This window comes from Rhagoletis pomonella, unplaced genomic scaffold (assembly GCF_013731165.1).
Source record: "Rhagoletis pomonella isolate Grant_MI unplaced genomic scaffold, Rhpom_1.0 Rhpom_scaffold_00002, whole genome shotgun sequence".
NCBI lineage: Eukaryota > Metazoa > Arthropoda > Insecta > Diptera > Tephritidae > Rhagoletis > Rhagoletis pomonella.
The window spans coordinates 45837425-45849721 of NW_023458556.1; the positions used below are offsets into that span (position 1 = coordinate 45837425).

At 36.5% G+C, this 12297-nt stretch overlaps 2 protein-coding genes and 1 non-coding gene across 6 annotated transcripts; 1 reads left to right on the plus strand and 2 right to left on the minus strand.

Annotated features, from left to right (window-relative positions):
• Positions 1–57: 57 nt before the first annotated feature.
• LOC118733697 (TATA element modulatory factor) lies at positions 58–3941 on the minus strand. Of its 2 annotated transcripts, none has more exons than XM_036463210.1 (6): positions 3030–3941; positions 1448–2974; positions 1197–1389; positions 804–1134; positions 521–748; positions 58–456 (listed from the first exon to the last, which is right to left on the minus strand). In XM_036463210.1, exons 1-6 carry the CDS (start codon positions 3853–3855, stop codon positions 259–261), a joined length of 3303 nt encoding a protein of 1100 aa, XP_036319103.1. In that variant the 5' UTR covers positions 3856–3941; the 3' UTR covers positions 58–258. The 2 variants fall into 2 exon arrangements, with proteins under 2 accessions (XP_036319103.1, XP_036319104.1); XM_036463211.1 differs by having other exon boundaries at positions 813–1134; positions 3030–3935.
• A 170-nt stretch (positions 3942–4111) lies between these two features.
• Positions 4112–4203, plus strand: Trnai-uau. The gene is given in 2 exon segments: positions 4112–4149; positions 4168–4203. It is a non-coding gene; the product is annotated as a tRNA-Ile (tRNA).
• Positions 4204–5746: 1543 nt separating this feature from the next.
• LOC118733698 (beta-1,4-mannosyltransferase egh) lies at positions 5747–10712 on the minus strand. 3 transcript variants are annotated; one of them, XM_036463212.1, is made up of 3 exons: positions 8931–10711; positions 7987–8647; positions 6988–7160 (listed from the first exon to the last, which is right to left on the minus strand). In XM_036463212.1, the coding sequence occupies exons 1-2, from the start codon at positions 9729–9731 to the stop codon at positions 8075–8077; spliced, it is 1374 nt and encodes a 457-aa protein (XP_036319105.1). In that variant the 5' UTR covers positions 9732–10711; the 3' UTR covers positions 6988–7160; positions 7987–8074. The 3 variants fall into 3 exon arrangements, with proteins under 3 accessions (XP_036319107.1, XP_036319105.1, XP_036319106.1); XM_036463213.1 differs by having other exon boundaries at positions 7073–7160; positions 7981–8647; XM_036463214.1 differs by lacking the exon at positions 7987–8647 and having other exon boundaries at positions 5747–7160; positions 8931–10712.
• Positions 10713–12297: the final 1585 nt, after the last annotated feature.

Sequence of the window (12297 nt, forward strand, 5' to 3'; positions counted from 1 at the left end):
TTTTTTTTTCAAATTTTATTTTTAACGCCAATACGAAATAAATTGCAATTATAAGAATTAAATTATTCCAATGAGTTTATTAAATTAAACTTTTCTTTCTTGTAGCTGAAATTCACAACACAGCAATATTTCGGTTAAAATATTGGATATAACATAACTACATACATACAGTACCCTAATTACAATTATAACTAAAACGGAATTAAATAACAAGTTGACTTAGTGAGCGATTCGACTCACTTCAGTGTACTGCAAGTATCATGTGGGTCGCGGGGGTTGGGCCAGCAGTTCATCGATTTGCGTCTTATACGCTTCTCGCGCTTCCTTCAGATCCAATTCAAGCTCTTCGGTGCGCTCAACCTTTTCACCGTACATTTGCAGTAGTGCGTCATAGTTACGTTGTAGTTCTTCGTAATTCTGTTCCAGTGACTCGTAGGAAAGTAATTTTTCCTTTGCCTTATCAGAAATGCGATAATAAGTTTTAAGAGTCAATATTTTGAATATAAAAGATAATACTCACGGCTTCTAGTTCCGTCGTTAAAGCAGCAATTTCTTCTGCCAGCACACTGCGTCCCTCTTGCAACCGTGCCAACTCCCATTGTATATGTACTAGTTCTCCGTCACGCTGTTTTAACATCGATTGTAAATGCTCCAGCGTGGACGTATTATGCCCCATAAAACTCATATTTATGCCATAGGCGAGATTACCCATATGGCGGCCGGAATTCGAAATGCAGTCGATATCTTCCTGCAAAGTTGAGGTGAATAGAAACTTATTAATTCTTTCCCACTTAAATATGTACTTTACTCACTGCCTGCCAATCTATGCTGCCGCCTTCTATTGTTTCCTCTGGCGAATTTCGCTCAAAACTCATCGCCGGTGACTGTGAGCGATGAGATTGCTCTAACGATTGCTGGCGGGCTAATTCATGAGGCGAAAACGTTGCTGCCGAAAGCGAAACTATGCGCTGTGTCTCACTTCCAGTTTGAGTCAAATTATCGCCGCCGATACAACTTTGCGCTTTCTCTTCAGCTTTTGTACGCAGCTTCTCTTCTAATACCTTATTTTTAAGCTCCAAAGTCTCCACTTTTGCTGTAAGCTCTTCAAGTTCTTTAGTAAGATTAGCTAACTCTCTGCGGAAAAACAATATTCGTTTAAAAGAGATGATTTTAAACGAGTTTTAAACATCTCTTACTTTTTCAGGCCACTTTCCTTCATACTATATTCCAGTTGCGCTTGCTGCGAAGCCATTTTCGCTTTTTCTTCTTGCAGCAGCGAATGTGAAAGAGTTTTTTCCAGTTCAGAGCAACGCTTCAGTAGCAATTCGACACGCTCTTCATATTTAGACTCCAAACTTTCTAAGGATTTTAATTTACTTTGCGCTACCGCTGAATATGGAAAAAATTTTAATTTTACGTACTATTCAGGACAAGTCAGCTAGCTTACCCAACTTATCTAGAAGTATTTTTTCCTCTTGATTCCAGTTGCTGGTTCGCTGGGTCAACGTATTTTGTAGGGATTCTAGTTGTCGCATTAGTGGAACCGTCGTCAAACTCGCCTCCTGTGTAGTTCTTTCAGCACGCATTTCCGCCGCTTCCAAACGTCTCATTAGTTCCTTGCTCTCTTCGCGCAACTGCTGTTCTCGCTTCACTGTCGCCTGCTCGGTGCCACGCAATTTTTCGCGCAATTCCCCCAACTGCACCAAAATTTCTTGATTCTCCGTCTTTAGCAATTCGCGTTCTTTCTTTGCGGCAATCGCTTCTTCAGCGGTGCGTGTTAGATCGGTGTGTTGGCGTGTACGTTGCTGCAATTCCGACTTTGCTGCTTCGAAGCTTGACTGCAAAGTGGCCCACTTTGATTGTAAATCTTCCAATTTACTACGCAGCTGTGCATTTTCGTCTTCAAGTTTTCGTTTTTCGGAAGACATTTTATGCACTGCTTCTATTTGTGAGCGCTCCACTTCCTCCTTGGCATTTAAGGTTTTCTTGAGGCGATCAAGTTCATCTGACAAGCTCGTAATTTCTTCCTTATTCTTTTTCAATGTGGCATCAGTAGTTTTTTCTTTTGTACGGAGCTTTTTAATGATGTTAGACTGCTGGAGGATTTCCTTTGAGAGCTTTTCACCTTCCAGCCTCAATTCCTCGATCATTATGGTGCTCTCTGTCAACTGCTCTTTAGGTATTTTCAGCTGCAGTTCTTCTTTCAGATCTTTAATTTGTATACGTAGCGCGTCTCGCTCGCGTATGCTGGCTTGAAATTTCTTCTCCAGTGCGGATAATCTTTGCGTGTAGCCCTCTGCGTTATCAATGCTGCCGCTATTAGATTTTATTGTTTCCAGCATGCTCTCGATTTCCCTGTTGCGCTCTTGCAATTCCATGTTTTGACGTTCCAATTGCAGCAAACGTAGCTCACGTGCTTCTAAGGTTTCACTTAGTTCGCTTATGCGATGCAAAAGTTTATCTAATTCTGATTGCGAGTCTTCAGATAATATAGATATTTCTGACGGACCTCGAAAGTGGCCTTTTCTTGAAGAAGGCACACTGCTCGTTTGCGCCCCACCCTGGTTACTTTGCTTTTTCCACTTTAAGGGGCTGGCGCGCGTCAAACTATTCGTGCTGGAGGAGTCGCCATTGCCATTGGGATTAGAAATGATTTCTATATCTGATGATGTTGTAGTTTCCATTTCATCGTTGGAATTGTGAGGCGATGAATTTGATTTGGAATTCAATGGATCTGTTTGGTCATCAGATGCTGGAGAAACCGTCTGTGCTTTTTCCAAGTATTGGCTAACGACGCAACTTGTCTGCATTTGTACGTCTTCAAAACTTTGTGTGGAATCCGAATCGGCATGATGGGACCCAGTTATATCTTCTAAAGAAATTATCATTTTTTGGCTCGGCGAACAACTGGTCGAATTAGCTGGCTGCCCAATAGTGTTTGAAAAATGTGTTGGCGCGGGGTGTATATTGCTTTCTAAAATGTACAGTATAAAAAAAAAGCTTGTCAACGAATATTGCAAAAAAAATACCTTCATTTTCTGTGGCATCGATAGATTCCCCCACAATCGTTTTATATGATATCGAATCTTCGTCCTTGTCGTATTCCTCTTTTTCCGTTATAATTACAATGCTATCTGGCAGTGAGGCACTTACAGACATACACATATCTTTATTCCCTACCTCACTTTCCAATGTTGGCGTTGCACTAATGGTTTCTACAGAAGCAGATCCGTCATTATTATCTGCGTAATTGGCGCCAGCAGCGGGTAACTGCTGCTCTGAACTACTGGAAATAGGCGGAGACAACAATTCTACAGAATCGGATGTTGTAGTCGAAGTAATAGATGGTCGATGTGTAGTCGGCGAGTCGGCACCACCTGCTCCTGGAATAGTTGTTAAATCGCTTTGCGACTTTATAGCAACAGCATGCATGTCGACACTACTCGCACTGGTACGCGGTGGCGCTGTAATTGTTTGTTGTACATTTGGGTTTTCGAAGAATGAACCTGTGAAGGAGCCCCATGTTGATGAGACCAAAGGCGCTGCCGATGTGGGAGAGGATATTGTAGTCACAGAGCTTACTGTTGCGGTAGGACTACTGGCTTCTATACTAGTTTGCGATGTAACCACATTGTGGCTGTTACTTCGATCGCGATTTGCAGCTCCTGGGAGCTTTTGTTTTCGCACAGCGCCACCAGCTGACGTCGTATTCGGCGATGAAGACTTTTCGACTTGCATACTTTTTTCACCACCAGTATTTTCATCTTGTATATCCAGTGCTTTGTCGATGGAAGCGACTGCTTCTTTTATTGCACTTTTCGCCCAATTTAGACCCTTCGCCTCGAACCAACTCATTGCTTTTTACTAAACTACAACATTTAATTATTTTTGCAATCGTTTTTATTTTTATTTATTTTTCCTTTGTTTATTTATGACTGACATCCTAATCGGTTTGGAATCAAAAACACACAGAGTTGATTTTGAATTGCATCAAAGAGCGGTTGTTAAACCGCAATGGCAACCCTAAACCTGTGATTGCTTCTTAATGCATTCTGCGCGATTGGGCATTGAGCCGGTGCTTATGTACGCATTTTGCCCGCGAACGAACATAGCTCCAGTGGCGCAATTGGTTAGCGCACGGTACTTATAATCAGTAACTAGTGAGCAATGCCGGGGTTGTGAGTTCGAGCCTCACCTGGAGCAGTAAAATTTTTTGTAATTTAAACATATTTTTTTTACATTTCTTTGGGTTTGATCTATTTCTAATTAATTAATAAAGAAATTCAAGGAACAAATAAGCGGATATGTGCATATTTATTTATGCATATTTAAAAATAAATTGCAGCGGAGCAACAGCTGCTTATAAAAATAGTCATACATATTGCATAGTACATATCGTTGGTCCCTACGAAGAGTAGCACATTTCACTATTCGCGTCAAAGACTAGCACATTTTAGATTTTTGCGTGGAAAAGTAGGACATTTAAGGTTTAAAGTAAATCATAAAAACATAATTTATGTGGAAAATTCAAGCGTTTATTTTATGTTTCTATAATTGTATTATAAAATCATGAAATTCAGACGGTATATCGATGGCTGAGTGGAGGATCGACCTATCTCGGCAGCCAGTTCAAACCCACCCTATCTCAGAAAACTTTTCAAGAACGCCCTATTTCAGAATTTTATTGAAAAACACCCTTTCTCAGAATTTGGTTGAATAACGTCCTATCTCAGATTTCGGTTCAAAAATGCCCTATCCCAAACGAAAATACATTGAGAGTAAGCTGAGATAGGGCGTTTTCAATCGAATTCTGAAGTTGGGCGTTCTTGAAAAGTTTTCTGAGATAGAGCGTTGTTGAAAAATTTTCTGAGATATGGCGTTTTCGAACTGGCTGCCGAGATAGGTCGATCTTCTACTCAGCTATCGATATACCGTTTAGTGATCATTTGCTAAAGATCATCCACTTTTCTTTTTTTAAAGGTATTTTTCCCTTATAAGCTTTATGCAAATCATATTGTTTTATGGTTATCCATTGAAAATTTTTAAAATAAAGTAAATTAAAAAAACCATGTAAATCCACGTTTAAAACTTTGCAGAAATTAAAAAAAAAATCGACTAATTTTCATACAAATTTCAAACTTTTTTGCTCAGAAGTGTTATAATTTTTTTGAGTATGCAGTTTTATGGCCCATTCAATTTTAGTGTTATAATGTGCAAGTTTCAAGAGTCTTAAAATTACCGTTGATTATTTTTGTCGCATTTGCTCCCATATAACGAATAAACACAATTTATTTTTATATGGAAGAAAACCGTAACAACGGTAGAAAATAAGTTTGAAATTTGAATGAAAATTTGTTGAATTTTTTTAGTTTTCTACAAAGTTTTAAACTTGGGTTTATACGGATTTTATTTGAGAATGAACTTTATTTTAATGAAAATTCTTAAAAATAAATAAATAAACATAAGCGGAAAACAAAATCAATTTGAAATGAGGTGCTCTTGATATTGCCGCTGCATGTATATATATGTTTCTCGTATATATGAATAGATTCCCTAAGAAATACGCGAACCTGCTAGTCTTCCACGCAAATAATGAAATGTGCTAGTCTTCCACGCAAATAGTGAAAGTGCTAGTCTTCCACGGTAATTTGAGATGTGCTACTCTTCTTTGGGTGCGACGATATGTACTAGTACATACCACCAAAATTGTAAGTGAAACGAATATGAGTTGTAACAAAAAAGAGCGTTTTATGGTAATACTTTGTTGTTGTTTTATTTCAATTTTTAATATTTTGTGTTGTATGTGTGTTAACAATTGAATGTAACTTAACTTTGTCGAATGGGATGATTTAAAGTTTTTGCTTTACTTTTTTACACCTAAGGCTAGTGCGACAACGATACAATATAAAAATAATAAGAGGTTGTATATCAAAAAAGAAAAAAAAATATTTAGAAAATAATATATACATAACTTTTCATTTAACTTGTTAAAGCTTATTTTCGGGTTTTCTTGTTGTTTATTTTTAGTTACATTTTCTATTTTTGCAACAATTGGGATGTTGTTCTTGTTGTAGCAGCATACAAATTCCACAAAGAGTTTTTGAGGAACGATGCTGGAGTTACAGTCCTTGGCGATATATAAGTTTCGGTTACGTAGACCCCACTGCTGTGGGATGTTTTTTCTTTAATTAAATTTTTACGGCTTTTTTATAAAGTTTTTTTTTCAACTATTATGTTTTACTTAAACAATAAATACCTGCAGAGAATAAAAAAATTACAAAAGAAAATAACTCCAAGAGCGATTAAAACTCAATATTGTACAAAAATATGTATGTATAAAACGGTTAAGATGTAGGGAAATGTGTGTGAAGTAGATAGATGTCCTTTGGATCAGACACATTTTGCCGAAACCATTCAGAGTACAAAGTTTTCCAACTAAAGCGGCCTGCCTGTACATTATAGTTAATCAATGGAATTTACACTACAAATATGTAGTCCGAGTATGCCTATTTCTAGCTTACTCGCTCAAATATGGTTACATTATTGAGTGCTACATATATGTATACCTTTACAAATATTTGCTATAAATTTCTATATGTACATATGTATGTACGTAAATACCTAGCGCCTGATAGAATTGTTCAACAAAATTAACTCTCTAATCAACATTATTTTTAGTTGACTATACACACAACTTATGCAATCTTCTTCTTTGTATAACATACAATAATAATATAATAAAAAATATTTTCACCTAATTGTAATTATATAATATAAAATACAACGATTTTTATGCTACAAGTGTGAGTGAACTAATTTCGTAAATGGGTTTGTGCTCTTTGCGTAATGGTATACGAAGTGTTGGTGTGTGGTTGTTGATGGTGTTGCAGGTGTGAGTGTTGGCGCGTATATGCGTGATTTTTTATTTGTTAAGTATTAATTAGGATATGACCAAAAAGTGAAAAGTGCGCAGGAGAATGTTTAGTGGCTGTGGCAATAGCAACTACAATGGATGTGTTCAGGCGACGACAAATGACAACAACAGCTAATCGGATGTCGGCGTCAATGGCGTAGGGCAAAATTTGTATAGGCTGAGTATCGCACCAGAAGTGTTGGTTGTTTGGTAGTTGTTGTAGTCGATTCTCCCTGGAGAACACATTCTGCAAGTAAGGAAAGGAAAGAAAATGACGATTAAAAATTTGTGTGGAAAAAGTACCTAACATATATGATCTGGTGATTACATAAATTTGTTTAATCTATTGCAGAATAAATTCAAAAAAGTTCAACGAAAAGCAACTTTATGAACACCACCTATACGTACTTTCTCTGAACCAAATATTTATTTATTTATTATTATTATTATTATTTTTTTTTTTAATTTGTGAGTCTGGGTTTCGCTATCTAAATGTTTAACTTTCTCTTGTCATCTGTGTTGATCTTTGCGACATATGTATAATGTGGTATATATTTTATTTTATTTTTGTTTTAATTAATGTGTATGTATTTTATTTTACTGGTATTTTTAATCTCTGTTTTGTACTATAAAAGATCTATGATCTTATTGTACTAATGTTTTTTTCTCTTAATAAATGAAATGAAATATAGCTGCCTTAATATAAAAAGGCCCCAACTAATTTTCTTGAATGGTACAACTGACTTTAAAATCATCAAATACAGCATTAAGTTAGTTAGTCTTTAATAAATACAGCAATTGGAAGAAAGACCTTGCATTTGTATTATTTTTTTTCGACAAGTCTGTAAAGAAACAAAAAGGTCTGTTAGAGCCTTTATAATGTATGTAAAAAAAATCATTAGCAGAAATAAAACTTTATCGATTAAAGGTCAGCTCGGTAACCTTGAAAGAGTGTGAATGGGAATTTCATCATACACCACGCAACCAAACTTTATCAAACTACTTTTCTTTTTACATTAGTTCCATTTGCTACCAAAAACACACGCGCTGTTTTAACAAACACATACCCTCACCTGCACGTTTGTTGTATGGTCATCATACCGCGATAACCAAAATATGTGCTGAAAAAATGTGACGATCCCTCTCCACTACACTCCGTGCTCAAACTGTTTCCATTGCTCTCACATCTTTTTGTACCACATAGAATTTATGCTTCTTGCCAAATAAACCCCAAATGACGGCAATATTCTCGATAACCACATTCACGGGTATAGTGCAAATGGCGCCCAGCACACAAGCCATAAATTTTAACAGCCCAAAACGGTATAGCGAAAATGATTTTATCACACCGAATACATACATATAAATGTTGACGGCAGCAATAAAAGCACAAACGAAATCAACTAAATTCGGGCATGGTATTGGATAGAGGCCGGCAAATATAATATTCGAAGTGGATAGTGGCATAGTGACCCACGAGTAGACGCTGATGCCAAGCAAGAGTTTATGTTTTAGTGGTATGATTTTTGAATGTACCACGAGTAGTATGCCTTGGAGCCAGCGTTTGCGTTGTTGGAGGAAATCGAGTAGCGTAAATGGTGATTTTTCGTACATTTCACCTTCGATGAAATTGAAAGTGTAGCCTAGTGCAAAGGCACGCATCGCAAAGAAGCAATCCTCGGCTACAGAACCGTCGATGCCGTTGTCGAAGGATACCTGACGTTCAGCAGCAACCTGTGTGTGGGGGCGAGAAGAAAGGAAAGTAACTTTTAAAGAATTTTCTCATTGCATAGTAAAAGTAACCAAAAATGTACGTGCATATGAAAATACATACGCACATACATATATGTTTTATTGAATTTTTCAAAGCATGTACCATATTCCTGCAATGGTGCTAATATGTAAAATAGACTTGTCACCACAGGAAAAAAGATTAGTTGCCTTTTATCCGAAATTAGTAAATTTATGCCATTGCCTCCCCTTCACCCTCAACATAGATACTCTCTCATTTTCTTACCTGCGTAACAACATAGCTGCCCTTCCAGCTGAACAATGGCTTGTGAAACAGTTTAAACTGTAATCGCAGCTTGCCCATATCGTCTGATACGCGGAAACTATCCGCCAATGTGGTCAGCCAGTTGACCACATTTTCATTGGCATAGGTGATGAGACCCTGTCCGAACGGATGTTTGCCGTCCAATACGAAATTGATAATACCACGAACTGAATTCTCGGTCAACAAAGTTTCCTCATCCAAATGCACAATCCAATCGTTGTCGTTCAACACATTCACATCATCCTCCAGACAATATTGTAATGCACGTGATTTGAACAGTGCGCCAGTGCGTGTTTTATACTCCTTCGGCACAACAATCTCACGTATACGTCGATGTTGTGCTAAATTAACTGCCTTATCGGTGACCACTTCGATGAGGAAATTCTCCAGGCCCGTATCCAGACATGTGTTCATGTTGCGCAACACATTCGTCTTAACCAAATCGGCAAAATCACCGCGCGTGACCACACGTATGCATATAAAGGGCGCCAAAATGGGGCTACCCTTTAGCACCACCTTCTCGGGGAAGGCATTGTAGAAGACGAGACCGCAAAAATTGAATAACACCTGCGGTAGCGTTAGGAAAGTGAGGAAACGTAGTAAGTACAAAAGTACGGTGGCCACTTGGCCGTACTCAGTCCATGGATCGACGAGCGTAAATGAGTTCTCGTCAATTTTAATACCGCCGGAGAATACTTCAAATGTTATTATCACAATGAGAAGGAGTGTGCAATGCAGCAGATGCTTTGTGCTTGAATTCATAATGGCGCGGCTGCTGCGGTTGCTGCTGCTGTTGTGGATTTGGTTCTGGTGTGGATGTTTATAATGACGTTCTTGAGATGAGATGTGTTAAATATTTTGCTTGTTTACTTTTCAACTTCTTCTTCTTCTTCGTCGCGATGAGTATTGCTGCTTTTGTTGATAAGTTGTTAATTGAGACGGAACTGAGTGTGTGTGTATGAATGTATTTGAAATGATCGCAAAATTGCTTGTTAGCAGTTTGCTTATTTGATCTGTGTTGCTTATTTTGTAGTTGCTTAGCTAGGATTTAAGTTCTTTGCGCTTAAGTTTCAAGTGCTTGCAGTTAAGATAGTATTTAGGCGTTTTTATTTCTATTCTTTAATTTATTGTTTTACTTTGCTCGTATTTACTAGTGGTTGTTGCTTATTTTTGGTGCGATCTTTACGTGCGTAAGTGTATTTGCTTTTGATTATTTTTCTTTAATTTTTGGTTTGTTAGCAAAAATGTCGACTTTTGAGTTTTCGTTAAATTTGTGCCTGCTGATAATTTTTGTTTGCCCAACAAACGAAGAAATCACGTCACATTCACGCTGCTACGGAGAGTGCAAATCTAAGCTTATACTTCGCTAACTATTCGGCTTATAAATCTAGGGTAACTCTAATTACTAGAGTTGGTGCATTCGGTTTTTCGTAGAATTCCTTTTTTTTTTACCATTAATATTTTTATTTATTTATTTATTTTTTTGGTTTTGATCGTAGCAGAGAATTCGATTTGTGCGGGATTTGTGTTTTTGGATCGTACAATTTCAGCGTTCCTCGTTTTTTTTCTATCTCGGCTTGCCGGCAAGGGAGGGCGTGGTATAATATCTTAACTTAATGGCCCAATACTGTGTTTAAATCTCCTTGAAAGGCGTTTAGGAAAGCGGTAGTTGCTATTCGAATGTTGCCCGTAGGATTATTGCGGTGAAATTTCGTGTCATTCCTGTAAGAAAATAAAAAGGAAAAGGTTATAATATTGTGTAAAATAAGTGTGCTAAATAAAAACTCTCAAATATTTTCTCAACGAGTTTGGCTCCGACGTGACCTTCAAAGTAATAAATCTTTTTAAAGTGGGATTCGCTACAGCAGCAACGACTAAACGTATTCTTTAAAAAATTGTTTAAATTAATTTAGAGTGACTCTTAAGTCCAAAACAAGATAACTGCGATACAAAAAGTTAAAAAGATAAGAAATGGTGTACACATGCTTACTTACTTTAGTATTATTGCGGAATCTGAATTACTATTCTTATACAGTGATTTAAACAAATATTCACATGTTGATTTTTTATTTTAAATATCCACAATGTTTTTCAATTAAAAACTTGTTTCCGTTTAGAGAATTTTAGAAATATTCCAACAAAATTTCAAACTTTTGTTACAAGTTAAAATTTTTTCAGATTGAAAAGTTAGAAAATGGTGATGATTTTTTTGTTATTTTTTTTTTAAACTTTTTACAAAGTATGAAACTTTGCTTTATATGTTTTTTGTTAAAGCATAAAAATAATATTTTTATAAAAATAACAAAAAAATATTTAACTTGAGAAACATTATTTAAAAAAATCAACGTGTAAACACTTTTTTGAGTCACTGTAGGTTATATGGACTGTAGTAAAAAACTTCCGTTTTTAATCGAAAACTTGTATTTTTTTAGTAATTTTAAGCGATAACATTTCATGCAAACTTAAGAGAATTAATATTTGTTTGGTTAGTTTGTTGCTAACCGCTGATTTGTAAGATTTTTGCATTTATAAATTTTTTACATCGCGATATTTTGTACACAATTACATCCTTTTCTGCGTTCGAACTAACTACTAACCAATTTCTCATATTCTCTCGGGAACATCATATTCTACCTACATACATACATACATACATATTTTGGGTCTACAAAGATTTTTGGTCTAGTAGCAGAGATGATATCGGGAACAAAATACAAGAACATTTGGCATCGGATTCAAAACCAATTTAGTAACACTAGCCAGCATGCATGTTCGAAAAAAATGAGGACGACTTTAAAGTAGAGCTCCTGTTAATCGACTAGTCGACTAATCGGTAAATCGATTAGCAAAATTTGTTAAAAAAAAAATAAACGCTGACTATTTTCAGTACAAATGATATGATATTAAGTTGGCTGTTAACACTTTTGTTTCGAGTTAATCGTTAGTGGAAGTTTAGCAAATTTTATATGCACTGAATGCGTCGCCTAAACTCACGCATTTTTGTGTAAACGGATTCTCGTACAAATTTTGACAGTGAGTTTACCAGGCGTAAATTTTCGAAATTTAGGAGGCATTTATGTGTTTCCATGAATATCCCAGATTGTATTTTTATACCCGAGCGCACTTGTGCACAATAACGGTTGTTTGTAACAGACAAAACGAATCGAGATAGATATAAACAAATGTATACATAAATGATCAGAATGAAAAGAGAAATCGATTAAGCGGTGACTGTCTGCCCGTCCGTCCGTCTATGCACACGATAACTCGAGTAAAAATTGAGATATCTTAACGAAACTTTGTACGTGCACTCCTTTCGGGCGTAGAA